This window comes from Colletotrichum costaricense, assembly GCF_030867565.1.
Source record: "Colletotrichum costaricense strain IMI 309622 chromosome Unknown Scaffold_6.1, whole genome shotgun sequence".
NCBI classification, from domain to species: domain Eukaryota; kingdom Fungi; phylum Ascomycota; class Sordariomycetes; order Glomerellales; family Glomerellaceae; genus Colletotrichum; species Colletotrichum costaricense.
This window is the reverse complement of record NW_026848235.1, coordinates 2908923-2924412: the sequence shown is the minus strand read 5'-3', so window position 1 is coordinate 2924412 and position 15490 is coordinate 2908923. Positions and strand designations below refer to the sequence as shown.

The following is a 15490-nucleotide window of genomic DNA, read 5'->3' as shown; positions in this document are numbered from 1 at the left end:
GGATCGCATTCGCAGAACCAAGGAGAAGTCAGAAAGGGGCTTTCATCATTACCAGAATCTTTATAAAACGAGTGTAAACTCCCCTCCACAGCTTGAGCGTTGATCAGCATCAAATACTGTCTACCACATTCACAACAAACAAAACCCAGAAGACACTACTCAAACCACAGCTTCAATTCCGAATCAGCACGCGCAATCAAGCCAACCACTCACGATTACAGACTATTCAATATCTCAGAGTCGAGCCAAACCTATCAACTTAGCCAAGCTCAAAGCGCCTTCCACAGCAAGACTCTAACAGTCTCACACAACTTTCAACATGCGTTTCTCAACAGTATTCACCCTCCTCGCCGCCACACTCGTCGTCGCCGCACCAGCGCCAGCCTACCTACAAGCCGACGGCGGTAAGGACAAAGGAGGCAAGAAGGAGGGAGGTGCTATTGCTTCCTGCGAGGTACAAACCGCCGCGGACCACGTCAAGTGTATAGACGCCTGCGGAGCCGCCAAAAGGTCCCTGCTGAGAAGAGCAGACCAGGGCCTCGGAGACAAGGGCGACAAAGGCAAGGGCGGCAAGGATAAGGGTTGTATCATGGATTGGTAAGTTCACAGAACGGCTTGGACCAGTTCCACGAGGGCTTTGACTAATGTTTTTGCAGCACCTCCAAGGCCGTGGCAGGCTACACTGGTTGTGCGGGTGTTGGTCCTGGACCTGCTCCTACCAAGCCCAACTGAGGAACAAGGGGGAGTTGGTAGCATTGGTTATTGATTTCCTGATGTTTTTTGTGAGCGTTCTTCACAGCGTTTTGATAGCGTTGGAATTTGGCTTCGTGTTACAGCAAAGAAGACCATTAAAGCCGCACGTATGTGATGACGATATGACAGAGGTTGTACAATAGCTCAAATTGAGGTAAACTGCAGTATTTGTCAAATTGTCTCCAACCAAATTTGAAGTATCGTCTACCTGGTAAAACTATGTGTAAGTAGTCAAGGAGCTAGTTTAGTATCTGATGCCCGTAGACCGTTTCTAGCCCACCGAGTTGGCAACGGTTATTGCTTTGGCATACAGAGGCGGTTGCCCAAGCGCTGTTCTACCAACCATCCATCCAATGTCACTGCATCACATCTCACGGCCGATGAAAGTCACCCTCTACTCAACTCAAGCGCCCATCGATGATCGCAATGTACTTGCAGCTTCAAAGGTTGTCATCGTTGATTCCAAAAGACCCTCGGTGGATATAGACCCAGGTTGGCAGGTTCCTATTCAAGCCAAATCTTCTCACCATCCTTAGCCTGGAGCTCATCCTCCAACATCATCCCACCACTCCCACAAGCCTGCCGCAAACAAGCCCAACTCTTTCTCTTCACCTGCCGAAACACAACAGCGCCAATCCGCTTATACCGTCCTTCCCCAACCCTCTCCACAAGAATCCCCGTCCCGGAGTAGTTGACTTCGGCAATATCCTCGTCTTCGACATATCCATCATCCAGGAACCAATGTCCCCATTTATTCTGCAGCAACTTTGACGCAGCGAGCAAGAGCATCTCGTAAGACATGCTGTTCTCTGTGGGCTGGATGTCGGGATAGGCCTCGATGAGCGCGTCGCTCTGGTTCAGTCCCGGGAACGTGAATGTCCAGTGGCCTGCCCCAGATGCCTCGAGTGTCCCCCGGCACGAATGCGCCTGAATACGTAGGGAAGCAGATAGAAGCTCCGAGGGCTTATCCATAGCAAATCCCCTCTTCGTTCCCGGCTGCGTCGCCACCTTCGGCGTCCCGTCCTTCCCAACCTCTTCTTCCGCGATATCCTCAACAATGGGAGTAATCGTAGTAACACCACTCACCCTAGCCTTCTCGGACACCCTCTCCGAAGCCCGATTCAGCTTCCTCGTCATATTCACAACCTCTTCCCGCCACACCGTCGAATGCTCCCCCTCAAACCTCCCAAAAAGCGGCTTCTTGATTTGAAACCTCGCGTTCCCACCCCCATGATCACAAGCAGTGTAAAATCTAGGCAACCTCGGCACCCTACCCGCAACCTCCACCTCCCCCTTCAATGAAGTCCACGACCAACTCGGATTCCCAACCGCCTGACCCCCAGGAACCACGACCTTCTCCTTCTCACCGTACCTCCCCGCGGTAGAACAGTCAACGACCCGCCACGCAAGCTGTTCAGCGAGATTAATCCCCCACAACCCTGCAGCGTACTCCTCGCCCAGCGCGTCCCGCAGGAGTTTCGCAATACCCCACAGCGCGGCGAGTTTATCCTTGCCGTAGGTGAGGTCGCAGCTCGTGTAGGCCGCCACTGCGCTCTTCCAGAACTCTTCGAGTGAGTCTTCGGCTGTGCCGGCGAGGGGTCGAACAGAGAGGGCGGAGGATTGCAGGCGTTCGCGCCAGTGTCTGTCGGTGGCGGATTTGGTGTCGAGGGGTGGTGGCAGGCCCTGGGGGAGGGATTCGGTGGCGGTGAGGGTTGCGCAGTCCCAGAAGAGTTGGGTTGAAGTGAATTGAAGCAAGCGGGGGGAGAGCATGCGTTCTGCTTAGCGTGTTAGTATACCGGCTGGAGATGATGACGAGGGCGAAGATAGGAGATGGAGATACTGACCTTGAAATACCCAGCCGCGAGTGTACAGATGACTCCCCAAGAGATCTCGGTCCCATAAATCCGCAGGCAAAATCCTCCACACCCTATCCCCAAACGTCACGGGTGGTTGCTGGCTCTCGTACCTTACAGGCACCACTTCCGCCGCCCTCTCCCTAAATAACCCACGAGTATGATCCTTTGAGTCTGCCGCCGCGAGGTTACACCATGAGTTGCGGTAGACTTTATGCATAAGCGGCGCCTCATGGTTCCAGTCTTCGCCGTGCTGCTGTCCCTGGATGATACAAAGCGAGTCAATCCAGATATACCTCATCCCCAGCGTGCGAACAACGCGCACCGCGTCGGCAAAGTTCGCGTTGCTGGCCTCGAGTTCTGCCCAGGGGATGCCGTTAGTGGTGTACTCGTCGACATTCGTTTCTGTGAGGCGGATGAAGGATCCTGTGCCCCAGCAGTGGGATAGGGTCATGTAGGGGCCGGTGATGGGTTCTTTTGTGGTATCGATCACGCGGATGTGAGAAGGTAGGGTTGCGTCGTTGGTATTGGTATTTGGTGGACCGGCGTCGAGAACACGGGTTGGAGTGAAGGACTTGATGCTATGGCTTCGGATGCATTTTGGGTGGTTGGCGATGCACTCTTGCATCCAGTCTATCATCTGGGCTTTAGATGCATCCGAGTCTGTTCGGTTTCCGAGTTCGTGCTGCTCGGGAATATCCCCCAAGTCTACGAGGGGGTGAGTAAGTGCATGAACTCCTGAATGCAAATGTGGAATCTGCGATGAGAGCGACCAACCTTCTTCGGGGAAGAGATAAAATGTGACTTCTGGCAGATCATCGCTCTTCACATCCCCACAAGCGCGGCCTGGCACCGGTCGAAATGTGACAGAGACATGGCTCTTTGTCTCACGGATCTGAGCGACCTGCCGCATGTTCCATCGAAAGAGGGATTTGGTCTTGAGGTCATGGTCAAACCAAGGATTGATCTCACCGAGGCCTTCAGCCAGTCTCTTGCAAAAGACGCATTGAGATCGCAGTGAGCCCTTGAATGAGTCGGAGTCTTGGTGGTGATAGTCCCATAGTTTCCCAGACTCAAGGACTGTAGTCCGGCAAAATTTACAGATGATCATTGTTGGTGCAGATTGAAATGTGGACTCTCATTTCTGACTCTCATTTCATCAGATGTAAATCTATGAGGCTGAGATTGAGAATGAGCTGTCCCGATGCTTGAGTGAGATTTTGGGCTGAGATGAGCAGGCAGCCATCATCTTGAAAGTGGTGGGGTCATTGACCAGCACGCAGACAGGGGTCATGATTGGATGCTGGATGCTGTGAGTGAGTACGCGGATCAAACCAGAGATGAAATTAGTAGGGCTTGAAGTGAGAATTGACGATGAGATGAGTGTAATTGAAGTGACTGTGTTCCGGGTGCAACACGCGTCCGGATAAGTTTCATTATTACTGGCTTGGCTCATATTAGTGAGTAGAGGCCTAACTGGTTTACCTCAACACCAGCCCAAAAGCTCCAGAGGCAGATCCCTCCTGCAGCACCCTCTGTCGAGTCACAAACCAGATCTAAGAGACTGGACACTCGTTGAAAGTTTCCCAGCTCTAGTTCGCTCTCGCATGGTGTTGCGAACTTGCGATGAAGAGGGTTCCCCTGTCTTTTGGTGCGGCAACAACTCAGTTGGGCGGGCAAGATACCGCGGTCGGCTAAGCTCTGAACTCAATCCCCAGCTCGAGCCCCTTTTACCCGTAATGTTCGAAAAGGCGATTTTCAAATACCATAAACATCAGGCGCAGACAGCCTCATTTCTGTTGTTTTCCCCTACTGAACTCTCTCTCATCCGGGGACGGCACCCGATGAGGGCCAGACCAGAGTCTATACGTCGAGAGTTGGGTCGATCCGTTATTCCTCGGCCAGCGGCGTCATCATGTCCCCGTCTCTCACATTACCCTCGCTCGGCGTTTGTTTTCTCGCGTTGCGTACCGAGTCCGATTAAGCAGTGAGTGCCAGAAGCGAGAGAATGGAGACAATAGCCCCAATTGAGCCGGGCCCCTTGTAGCTCGACGCAGCAGATGTGCCATTGGCCGATGACGACGACCTCGTCTGGTTGCAGGAGACGAAGCCGTTGCGCGATGCAGCGCCGGTGTGGGTCATGGCGCCGACATAGACACAGCTGCCCCGGTACGCCGGGTCGAACACCACACGGTCGGCTCCGGGCGCCCCTGCATAATGCAGCAATGTCAGTGCGTGTTCTCATGTTCGATGACGTGCCAAGAGCGGCGAAGGTGGCAGTTGAAATGCCAAGAAACCGGTTCCTGGGGAATGATGAGATGTTAGGGGATCCAAATGCGACTTACGTCCGCTGTAGTTTCCAGAAGTTATGATGGGGAACTCCTGGTAGGGGCCCGATGTGGCGAAGACGAGGCTCTCGCGGTTGTTGAAGCGGTGGGGGTACTGGCTGGTGCCGATTTGCTGGTTAGCGGCATAGAGACGGCAGCCTTCTGCAGTGGCGTCCTGGATTTGTCTCTTAGAGTACTTGTTGCTGCCGCAGGTGACGGTGCCGACGTCAGCTGTGCCCTGGCGCTTCTCGAGGGCCTGTTCGGGCTCGGGATTGGCGATGGGGCTCGCGGCGGCGGAGACGGCGCAGAGGGCGAGGGTGAGGGCGGATTTGAAGGAGACCATTTTGGATGGCGTCGTTTGGTGGACTGGAATGGTGTGTGAGACGAGATTGATGTCGATGTGTCCGAGGACGCTGGGTGATGTGGTGTTTATGCGGGCCTACAACGTCTTTTCGAGACGTGACGAGAAATGGATGAGGACAAGGTGTGGCGTGAATCAAGTCAATAATCAAGGAGATGATGGGCCTGCCCGCGATTAAAAGTTGCGAATGCTTTATTGAGTTGACTGAAAGAATAAGGCGAGCGAAGAAAGGACAACAAAGCTGCCGAGAAACTTGGCCGGCGCGAGGAACCCGATTCCCGTGTGCCAAGTGTGGAAAATGCAAATTAAATCCAGTCAATTTCAGCTCACATCGTCCCTTCCTGCTCCGGGGCCAGGCCAGGCTAGGCGGTTCCTTCCCAACTCCCAAACGCTCCCAAACAGCTCAAAACTTTATTGGTCTTTAGATTCTTTAGGTGTTTCCACGGCGTTTTCAGGTGAGCCGGGTCCAGAGACGGTGCTGGAACGAAAGGGAAAAGTCACGTGATATCAGAGTTGGCACCAATCAAAGCTTGACAAAAAACATAAGCTTAATCTCGTGCCTGTTTTCCAGAGGCCGCCGTCTCCACTTGTTTGGGGGCGATTGGCTGGATGCTTTGGGTTCTTCGCAGCGCCAGGTCCTGGGCTGGAGGCCGGGAGGAGCCGATCAACCGAGACGAGATGCAGTTAGGTCCAATGGAAATAAATGCACACAATTCAGCTGGACGTGCTACACTTTGAACGCTTTATCAAACACTTTTTAGACATAGCCACATGCATTTAAAGGTATCGAGAAAGATTGCATGGCTTGCGCGTCTCGTCTTGTCCTTGCCCACCGTGCCTTCTGTGGCTGCCCGGCCGGCTCCTGCCTCTCTTCTCCGTGCACGGTGCATACCAGCCGAGAGCGGGGCTTCCTTCCTTGTTTACTCGCTTACCTAAGGTTCTCACAGGCTCTGGCAGGTACGACTGTGAGTACGTACCGTATGCGCGACTCCCCGCTGACGACGTCAGTGAAGCTGCGTTGCCTCCACGTGGGCCGAGATTGGCCAAATTGGCCTCGTCCAGGCTTCCCACCTTCCCGTTGTGACATCGCCATAAAACGGCTATCAACACTAGCACCTCCACCACCGCCACACCTTCTGTCAACCTGTCAACATCGCAACCCTTCCACCTCTTGTTCAAATACCTCTAGAAAGCCATTTCTCTTTACTCGTCCTCATCCTTTCTCACATATACCCAAAATGAGTAACGTATTGCCGAAAACCGATGCGCCCAAGGCGGGCGTGAACGACGCCATTGCTGCGTTGCCCGCCTACAAGTCCCTCAGCTCGTTCCTCAAGACCGAAGGGGCAACCGACAAGCAGGCACTCGAAAACACCGTTGACGAGTTCAAGGACTTGGCGAAGAAGTCCGAATCTCAGATCGAAGATTTTCTCTGGGACACATACAACGCCATCTTTGCCGTTGCGAAGCAGACCCCTCCAGAGAAACAAACCCCGCTCCTCGATTTCCTGCAACGCCTGCGCGAGACCACTGTCACAGCCTCGGATGGTCAGCCCCTGAAATTGAACAACCAAGTCGTCTGGAAGGATCTCCCCACCTTTGGATGGGTTGCCCGTGATCTGTGGAACTTTGGTGAGTACATCCACCACTTGCAGTAGCGGGTGTGCCATATGAATACCACTGTGCTATGTCAGACGAGAAAAGCCCTCACTAACGCACTTAGACACCTCCGACGCCTCCGCATCAGCAGAAGAAAAGTCAAGCTGGACAAACCTCTCCGCCTTCGCCGCCCAGCTCACCGCCCGCGCCGACCTTACCAACTCCCAAGACCCCTTTGATTTCTCCCTCTACGCCCTCTGGGCCCTGCGTGAGGCCTTCGAGGAAGACTTTGCTGCAGCGAGTGTAGAACGTAATTCTATTGCCACTAGGCTGGCTTACCAATGGCTGTCGTACGCCCCGGACGCGCTGCATGATTTGAGTCTCAAGGGACGCGACTTTGACGGCAAGTCTGGCAAGCCGGGGAGCAAGTTTGCGGATCGCGAGTGGAAGGGAATGAACGAGGCGAGGTATGGTGTCTGGGCCGATAGCATTACGTCGATATCGCAGACGGCTTCTGATGAGGAGGTGCGCGCCCTCGCTAAGGAGGCTGCCGCAAAGCTGAAGACTAAATAGGGGCGAACGGATCATGAACATGTCTTGGAGACAAATGGACTGAAACCGGGGAGAGAATGATACACACGAAAATAGGTATATATGTTCTGGTAATGAGAGCCCTTGCTCATCTATGGAGATGAATGCACAGATTTACACTGCAAGCCCCTTTTCGATAATTCTAGTTGGAACACAACGCTTGGCTCCTCTGCTGCAACCCACCATCTTTGCGCAAGAGGCCGATGAAGACAGTAATCATTCAACCTTCTTGAAGCTTCCACATCGCAGCAAACGTGCCTCCGTCCTCGAGCAACTTCTTGGGACTATCAAATTCGACAACCTTCCCATCCTGGAGCGTAACAACCTTATCAAAGTCCACGACAGCCCGTAGTCGATGCGCGATAACGATGATTGTCCAGCCTTGGAACTCGCTGCCGATGAGATCTTGCACGATCTGTTCTGTGGCTTGATCGAGACTTTGGTAAATGTTAGCGTGCTTGACGCCTCGGAGTGAAGAAAGAGAGCAAAGACTCACCTGCTTGTCGCTTCATCCAGCAGCAAGACACGACTGTCCCTCAAGATGGCCCTGGTCATGCAAAATAGCTGCTTCTGTCCTGCACTCAGCCAGTCAGTGTTCAGATCGGCCTCGAGACCTCCTTTGTCTTCGAATAGAGCCTTCAGCCCCGTCTTCTCCAAAGCATTCCAGATATTGGCATCGTCTTTGCAAGAGTTAAACGGGTCTAGGTTGAGACGAACAGGCCCGGGTAGGAAGAGCGGATCCTGTGGCAGCGCGACGAGAGTCTCTCGAAGTCGTGTGACGGGTACGCTGCGGATATCTACACCGTCTACCTCAATCACACCAGTAGATGGCTCGTGAAGTCGAAGCAGGAGCGCGAGAAGAGTAGACTTCCCGCTACCCGTTCGTCCGCAGATGGCTACCTTCTCGCCAGGCTCTATGGTGAGATTGACGTCGCTGAGAACCTGATGGTCATCGTACGCTGCGGACACGTCCCGCATGTCGATCCGCCCCCTGGAAGGCCACTCTTTCTTCACCGCAGGATCCTCGTCATGATCTTCGTTCTCCTCGGATGGAGTCTCCGCCTCGAACTCCCTGATCCTCGCCACAGCACCCAAACTAGTCTCCAGCTGCGCCCAATAGTTCAACAACAGCGTCAACAGCTGTCCAAACGTCATGACGCTCACAAGCGCGACACCGAGCAACCCCGCATCGATCCGGTCCCTTAACACAACAGCAGACGCCACCAACAACACCGCCAACGCCGCAACGACGAGGTTCAGTACTAGTAGAAGCCATTTTTGCAGACTCCCCATGGCGTAGAAGGCGCGCTGGGAGAGATCTAGCCGTTGTAGGTTCTGCGATTGCACGCGGGAGGTCCAGTGGGGTCCGAGGGCGCGGATGGTGATGAGGCCGGTGGCGGACGCGATGAAGTGCGAGAAGAGCGGGGATTTGGTCTCGAGGTCGAGCAGGCGGATTTGACGGGATGTTTGGAGATAGACTCGTTGGAGAAGGTAGAGAAAGAGGATGAGAATGGGGATGGAGAGGGACAGGGTTGGTGTGGCGAGGGTTGTTAGGGTTATGTCTGCTATTGCGAGGGTGAGGTCTGTTTATGGTGTTAGTTACCGGACTTGAGGAGATGGGAGGAACGAAAGTTGACTGCTTACTGTCAAAGGTTAGCATGAAGGCGAGAGGGAGGGGGAGGTCGACGAGATTCATGTCTTGGCTGAATCTGGATGGAGCATCAAGGTCAGCTGAGGGTCTAGATGGTACTGGAGGGAGAGTACAGGTAGGCTTACCGGTTAATAATAATGCCTGTATCGGTCTTGATGAAGAAAGACAGGGGCGCTCTGGCAACAGTTCAGACGTCAGATATCTTCATTCCAGTCAAAGAGGCAAAACAGAACAAATCTTACGAGAGAGCGGCTTTGAGAACGCTAAAGTGAAGCCCCTTAGCCGAGTGAGGAACAATGATAACGAGGAAGTAGCTTGAGAGCGGAACACAACTCTGTCAGTAACTCAAGTCCTGCCTCTATATAGGTAGGTGGGAATAGGTAGGAGGGATTTGACGAGGTATGGGACTCACTAGCACTCGATGGCGAGAGCCATTTCCGTTAAGGTGCCCCAGAGGATGTAGACGCCAACCCACAAACCTAGGTTATCTTGTCCTCCTTTCTCGTTGGCAGCGACCCAGAATTTGACCCAGAGACCTAGGATTGAATTAATAATCTTCGAGAAAGCTCCAAGGCGAGACTGATAGCCGAGCGAAATGGAAGCTGGATGCGATCTTACGTTGCATGATTCTGCAGATTGTCTGAAAAACGACCATCACCACAAAAAGCCCAAAGGGTGTGATTCCCATTGACTTGATGTAATACAAGAGCGAACTCGTGTTCGCTGCGCCACGAGTCTTTATTTTGAGAGAGTCATCTGGCTTGCGAGCCGCGGCAGCCTTGTCATTCTTGTTGGCATGCTCTTGGGTTTCTGCTTCTGCTTCTTCCGAATCGCTATTCTCGTGGTCACTCTTCTGGGTGACCTTAAGAGTACTGACGTAGCCTCCGGTCTTGTAGAGGTCTTCGTATAAGCCCATCTCCGAGATGATTCCGTCGCTGCTGAGGGAAATAATGTTGTGCGCAGCACGAAGCCATGAGGCTGTGGTCATCATTGACTATGTCAGTGTTTGTTCGTTCATACATCTTGATGGCAAAATATCAGGGGCACTGGAGCAGATATGAGGGTTATTCACCATTGTGCGTCGCAAAGATCACAGCCCTACCCTCCCCACGCAAGATTCCATCAGTGCCAAACAGGGCGCTGAAGCATTTCGAGGCCGTCTTGGAGTCGAGGCCTTTCAGGTTATCGTCCATGATGATGATTTGCTTTCCGCTGTAAACGGCTCTGGCAAGTGCCTATCGAAAATCGTCAATATCATGTTGTACCTGATCTCGAAAAAGGCTTGAGTGAGTATACGTACAATCCGATGCTTTTGACCACCACTGAGAGCCGAGCCTGAGCTTCCAACTATGGTCTCGTCACCCTGCGGGAGTAGATCGAGATCCTCTTCCAATTGGCATGCTCGAATAACCGTGCTGTAAAAGTCAGTCGTGTCGTGCGTGGCAACGCTACCGATGATGTTTTCCTTGATGCTCTGGTTCAGGATCCAGGGGTCTTGGTCGCAGTATGCCACGTCCGTTGAGCTTGCATACTCCACCGACCCTGAGGTACGGTAGGTCTCCCCCACGAGGGACTTGAGCAATGTAGATTTGCCGGAGCCGACGGGCCCGACGACAATTGTGAGACTCCCTCGGCGGATCTCGAGGTTTAGTGACTTGAGAATGGCTTGGTCTTTGTGCCAGCCGAAGGAACCGTTCGAGACTTTGATCAGGGGTCGGACCTCGCTGTCGGTTTGCGACGGCTCGCTGTTTCCGTTGCTTCCCTGCGCCGCGGTGTCTGGAGAGGTGTTTGACTTGAAGAGGCGATAATCCACCCGCTTCTCTTTGACGAGGTACTCCTGGATTCTGTCTATGCATCCGATGGCGGCTCCGAGGTTGTTTGGGATCATGACTAGCTCGGAGACGGGGTTGATCAGGATACCGAGGAGGCTGAGTGATGTAAAAGCCTGGACTACGTTGAGCGGCTGACCGCCGGATAACTTTGAGATGATGCCAAAGGCGGCGAAGGTAATAGACGGAGTCATGATTGATGGAAATTGACCTGGTACATATAGTTTTAGACATGCCGCCGCCCAGGGGTAACGGATTGCCTAACTGACCGATGAGAACGTTGAGAATCTGCACTCTTCTGAACCTCTTGGACTCATCCAGCTCAAAGTCTCGGAGACCTTGAATCTGGTCCTGGACTGTACTAGTCAGGCCGCTCATCTTGACGCCCTTAATTGAGCCGATGACTTCTGTGGTGATGCCAACACGCTTCTGGATCGCCTGCATCCACCTCCTCTGCCGCGGCGGGATCAACTGGCCCGTTCTGATGCCGGCCGACACACTAACTGTCAAATCTGTTAGACAAACAAACGGTCCAAGATATCAGAGCTGTCGGAAAATGATTGACTTACGAAGCGCAATGATGATGGGAGCAACGCTCACAGCCCCAAGCTGCTCGCTCATTATCCACATGGCGAACCCGAGCTGGATGAGATTCGGGACGATGGCGACGCACCACTGAGACGCCACCGTGATCCGCTCAACCTCGGTGCTCATCAACGCGACTGCCGCTTGGGAATTACCTGTCTCCGCGCGGAGGGTGAGCATGTTCTGGTAGATTATCGCAATGAGGGCGCCGCGGATGCGGGTAATGAGGCGATGGGTGAGTTGGCCGGACCATCTAGTAGAGATCTGTAAGTATGCGAGAGGCGTGTGGTTAGTCCTATGTTCTCAGCTGGCCAAAGTTCGGAATAGTGGCACGTACGGCTAGGCCGAGGTATGTGATGGCAAAGGCAGCGACGAGGGTTTGGCCGTAGGTAATGGGCTCGTCATTGCGATTTTGGATGTACCCAATTGTGGTTTGCACGAGAAGGGGCTGTGCTAGACCAAAAGCCACCATACCGATGCGCGGGATATGGATGAAGAGGAGCTCGGCTCGGAAGGCCTTGAGGACCGCTATGACTAAGGCGTGATTCTTGTCCTGATCGACTATGGGATCATCAATTAGTACCAGGTGTCACTCAAAAAGCAGCACAATTATCAGGAGGAGATGAGGAGATTTACGTACCATTCTTCCACGCTGAGGAAAGCCGCTCAAGCACCGCTTCTCCATCAAGGTCTCCATCAAGAGGATCAAGGTCTTCTGCTAAGAGATTCCTCTTCCACCCTAACCGCAGCAGAGGGTTGACCCATGTCGCGAAGCTCTTGCCAAAGATACCCGATGTCTCCTCTCGGGAGACCCGACGAGCAGGTATGGCGAGGATGACTGGCTTTGACACAGATTCGGCCGCGAGTAAGAGTACCTTGAGGATGACTTGGACTGTCAAGAGCAGCGCGATATATCCCTCGTTATTCTGTGGTGATAGATGCCAAGCCGTTCTCACGCGAGCTGCGTCGAGAAATATGGTTATTAGTAGGAAAAGCTGGAGGAGGGCTGATGGAGCGAGTGATTTGCGGTGCTCTTGATCCGATAGCAATGTGAAGAGAATGCTCGTCGTAACCGACAAGATCCAAGAAGCAAGATTGACACTAAATTGACTCTGACGGTCTCTTTCAAGGGCGGCTCTCATTAATAAGATGATTTGGATTGCCATGAGAGCCTGCCATAGGACCTATTGCCGTAAATTAGCCTCGTCGACTCTACCAACTCAGATCTATCGGAACATGCCTGTTTGAGCGTGAGAAGACCTGACCCTTGGCCCATCCACGCGTCGCTCTGCTGCCCAGCATATCTGACGATGCCAGAAGTCAAAACAACAGCGATTGGTACGATGGCGATTGAGGCGGGTGCAATCAAAAGTAAAAGGAAGCTTAAAGCGATGTGGCTAACCAGGTTAGCCACTGGGCGGATGTGTCCATGTGAGACCACTGCTCTAGCCTGGAGCTGGTGTCGACGATGAAGCCCCGAAACCAATGCGATTGAGCAAGGAATGATGGAGAAGATGATTTCCTCAAGGAGAGGACTGAGGTCATAGCCTTGATAGCACAGCACGGAGCTCCACGGTGAATCATCGGAACAGGCAAATGCGTCGTTCGGGATGACCTGTTGGCTGTGTCTAAGCTCCATGGTCGTTGCGGATGGTGTGAATATCAGAGAGTTCATCGCAGGCTCAAGCGACAGAATCGCCGGTCGCTGAGTATTCTTATGAAGCGATTGCGGCTCGATTTGCTTCGACGTTTACCGCCTCGCTGATAGTCCACCACATTCGACAGTAAGATGTCGCGCCCAAGAATGACTGACCACCGCGAGACCGCGACGACCCGACAAAAGTCCCCTTTGGCGAAGGATTCGCAGCAGGGCAGTCTCGAACTTGTAAGACTGGGACAGAGACCCCGGACAATCGGGAGTAGCCGGTCTTAACGTTCCCCAAGCATGTTTCTCGGCGCTTTAGGCTGACGGTTCACCTGCCTGAAGGAGCCTAATTGGCACTCGTATAGTGATCCTCCCCCGAAAAGATTTCCCTGTCAGCAGACGATAACATCGGGAAGAGACGGACTTCCAGATGGCGTCAGGCTCACATATGTCACTCGATGGATTGCTTCCCTGATGAGAGGATTTAGAGTGCTGGTGTCTCTGGGACGAGGAATTTCAATCTTGAACGACTTTGCTGGAGTCGACACGGATAAACACGCTGAAAGGGCGAGGAACAATCGATGAGGTGTATGGTCCTTGAGGGGTAAGCCACCCACCCCTGGCTGATTGTTGCTGTGCCGCAACCACACAGCAAAACGGAATGAGTTGACTTGACGAGCCTACGAGACTTCTTCGGGTCGTGAGAGCAAACTGTATGAACATAAAATAGCCCAAGACTGCAGTTCAAGGGTCCAAGTAGAAGGTAATGATCCGTGTCTATCAAACTCAAGTCCCACATGTGATGTCAATTGCTAAGATTCTGAACGTTTTTGCTGAACCGCTCGATGTCCACGAAAATCCCCCGCTTTCACGAGCGTTCAGTATCATGGTCTCCGCCGTTGACCCAAGCTCAGCGCCAGGGAGCAGGTAACTACAGCACCTAAGTAAACGTCTGCAAATCAAGAGGCACGCTACTCTCCGAGATGGCCGTCAACTTGTTCTCTGTCTGTATAATGGTACCCGGATGGAACACATTAAACACGGCAGCAACAAGGAACATCAGCGCCGCATCGAAGACGTAAATGTACACCTCGCTTGCCATCAGCGCTCCGTTGCTACCAGTTACGTACTCGGCAACCCTGAACACCGAACGGATCATGATCAGAAGACTTGCGCCATACAAAATCCAGAGGAACGGTCTCCAGCGCAAGGAGGCAGAGTTGCAGGGATCAGTGGTGTTTTGGTTGATGCGATAGTGGAAGAGACAGGTGACGACGATAAAGCCTCCGAAGAAGAGGATTTGAACTGCGAGGCCGGCGATAATGATGTTCTCCCCAAGGTCGACGTCGGATAGGGATTTTGCTCTAGACAGGATTGCACCGCCTATTCAAGGTATGTATTAGCCCGACTACCCGCGGGTCTGAAGTCTCTTATTAAAGAGATGGAGAGGAACACACCTGCGCCCTGCGTCACGAAAGAAATCACGTCGCCTAAGACGAAGAGTTTGGTCAACCACTTTGTTCTGATCAAAGCCAGGTGCTCGGCCTCAAGGAAGCGAATGAGACGGCCCAGGACCATGTAGATAGACGCAGCAAGGAGCGCGGGCCCGAGAAGGAGCGTCAGGCTCTGGATCGTGTACGAGGTCGTCGACCAGTTCGGGGTTTCTGTTGCGGATAATGCACGGCCTATGTAGCCCACGATTTCAACTGTGAAATTGGAATATCAATAAGTGAAAGGTATTTCTATCGCAAGATGCGCCCATGGAGCCATGGATCTGTGTCGATAAGCGTCACTTACAGCAGCAGCCAATCAAGAAGGGAACAAAGTACCAGGCCCGCAGTTTGATCATCTGAAAAAGGTGCAGCGCGGATGAAATGCCGAAGAGGGCGATGAAGATGCATGCTGCCGGAAGAGAAGGGTCGTAGTGGTAGAAGACGAACTCGCCGGGGCTGTTATCTGTTGGTGAGTCCATGGTTGGGTGACCTCGAAGATGAAGTATAGACTTTTTTTCAGACAATGAAGCACTCTTCTATGGTGTCTTTGACGAGAAACCGAAGTTGTTGCAATAATAGGTATTTTCCTGGATAAAGTAATGGAAATTTGGCATGATGTTCCACCTCATGGTTATATAAACATCGCGTTGCTAGTAGCATATCCTTCCTTGGCTTCGATGACCTATCAACGATTTTTCTGATATCGATATCTCTTCCCGCAGGCTCTTCGTAAACATCATTGAGGCTATGCTTGCTGTTCTGTCGATATTAATATCTCATGTCTTGAAGTTGTCAATCTCTTG

At 52.8% G+C, this 15490-nt stretch overlaps 6 protein-coding genes across 6 annotated transcripts; 2 read left to right on the top strand and 4 right to left on the bottom strand.

Annotated features, from left to right (window-relative positions):
• Window positions 1-319: 319 nt before the first annotated feature.
• CCOS01_07184 (uncharacterized protein) lies at window positions 320-732 on the top strand (the record flags this gene model as incomplete). The annotated part of the gene is made up of 2 exons (XM_060455351.1): window positions 320-597; window positions 657-732. The coding sequence occupies 2 exons, from the start codon at window positions 320-322 to the stop codon at window positions 730-732; spliced, it is 354 nt and encodes a 117-aa protein (XP_060315051.1).
• Window positions 733-1257: 525 nt separating this feature from the next.
• Window positions 1258-3717, bottom strand: CCOS01_07183 (heterokaryon incompatibility protein; the record flags this gene model as incomplete). Its single annotated transcript, XM_060455350.1, has 3 exons — window positions 1258-2528; window positions 2598-3314; window positions 3384-3717. The coding sequence occupies 3 exons, from the start codon at window positions 3715-3717 to the stop codon at window positions 1258-1260; spliced, it is 2322 nt and encodes a 773-aa protein (XP_060315050.1).
• An 869-nt stretch (window positions 3718-4586) lies between these two features.
• CCOS01_07182 (guanyl-specific ribonuclease N1) lies at window positions 4587-5276 on the bottom strand (the record flags this gene model as incomplete). Its single annotated transcript, XM_060455349.1, has 2 exons — window positions 4587-4816; window positions 4952-5276. 2 exons carry the CDS (start codon window positions 5274-5276, stop codon window positions 4587-4589), a joined length of 555 nt encoding a protein of 184 aa, XP_060315049.1.
• A 1256-nt stretch (window positions 5277-6532) lies between these two features.
• Window positions 6533-7466, top strand: CCOS01_07181 (uncharacterized protein; the record flags this gene model as incomplete). Its single annotated transcript, XM_060455348.1, has 2 exons — window positions 6533-6926; window positions 7018-7466. The coding sequence occupies 2 exons, from the start codon at window positions 6533-6535 to the stop codon at window positions 7464-7466; spliced, it is 843 nt and encodes a 280-aa protein (XP_060315048.1).
• Window positions 7467-7704: 238 nt separating this feature from the next.
• Window positions 7705-13224, bottom strand: CCOS01_07180 (ABC transporter; the record flags this gene model as incomplete). The annotated part of the gene is made up of 14 exons (XM_060455347.1): window positions 7705-7921; window positions 7981-9067; window positions 9129-9193; window positions 9261-9311; window positions 9378-9449; window positions 9548-9671; window positions 9754-10113; window positions 10208-10370; window positions 10436-11175; window positions 11234-11467; window positions 11534-11813; window positions 11887-12110; window positions 12190-12500; window positions 12734-13224. 14 exons carry the CDS (start codon window positions 13222-13224, stop codon window positions 7705-7707), a joined length of 4419 nt encoding a protein of 1472 aa, XP_060315047.1.
• A 910-nt stretch (window positions 13225-14134) lies between these two features.
• CCOS01_07179 (uncharacterized protein) lies at window positions 14135-15166 on the bottom strand (the record flags this gene model as incomplete). Its single annotated transcript, XM_060455346.1, has 3 exons — window positions 14135-14577; window positions 14652-14900; window positions 14992-15166. The coding sequence occupies 3 exons, from the start codon at window positions 15164-15166 to the stop codon at window positions 14135-14137; spliced, it is 867 nt and encodes a 288-aa protein (XP_060315046.1).
• Window positions 15167-15490: the final 324 nt, after the last annotated feature.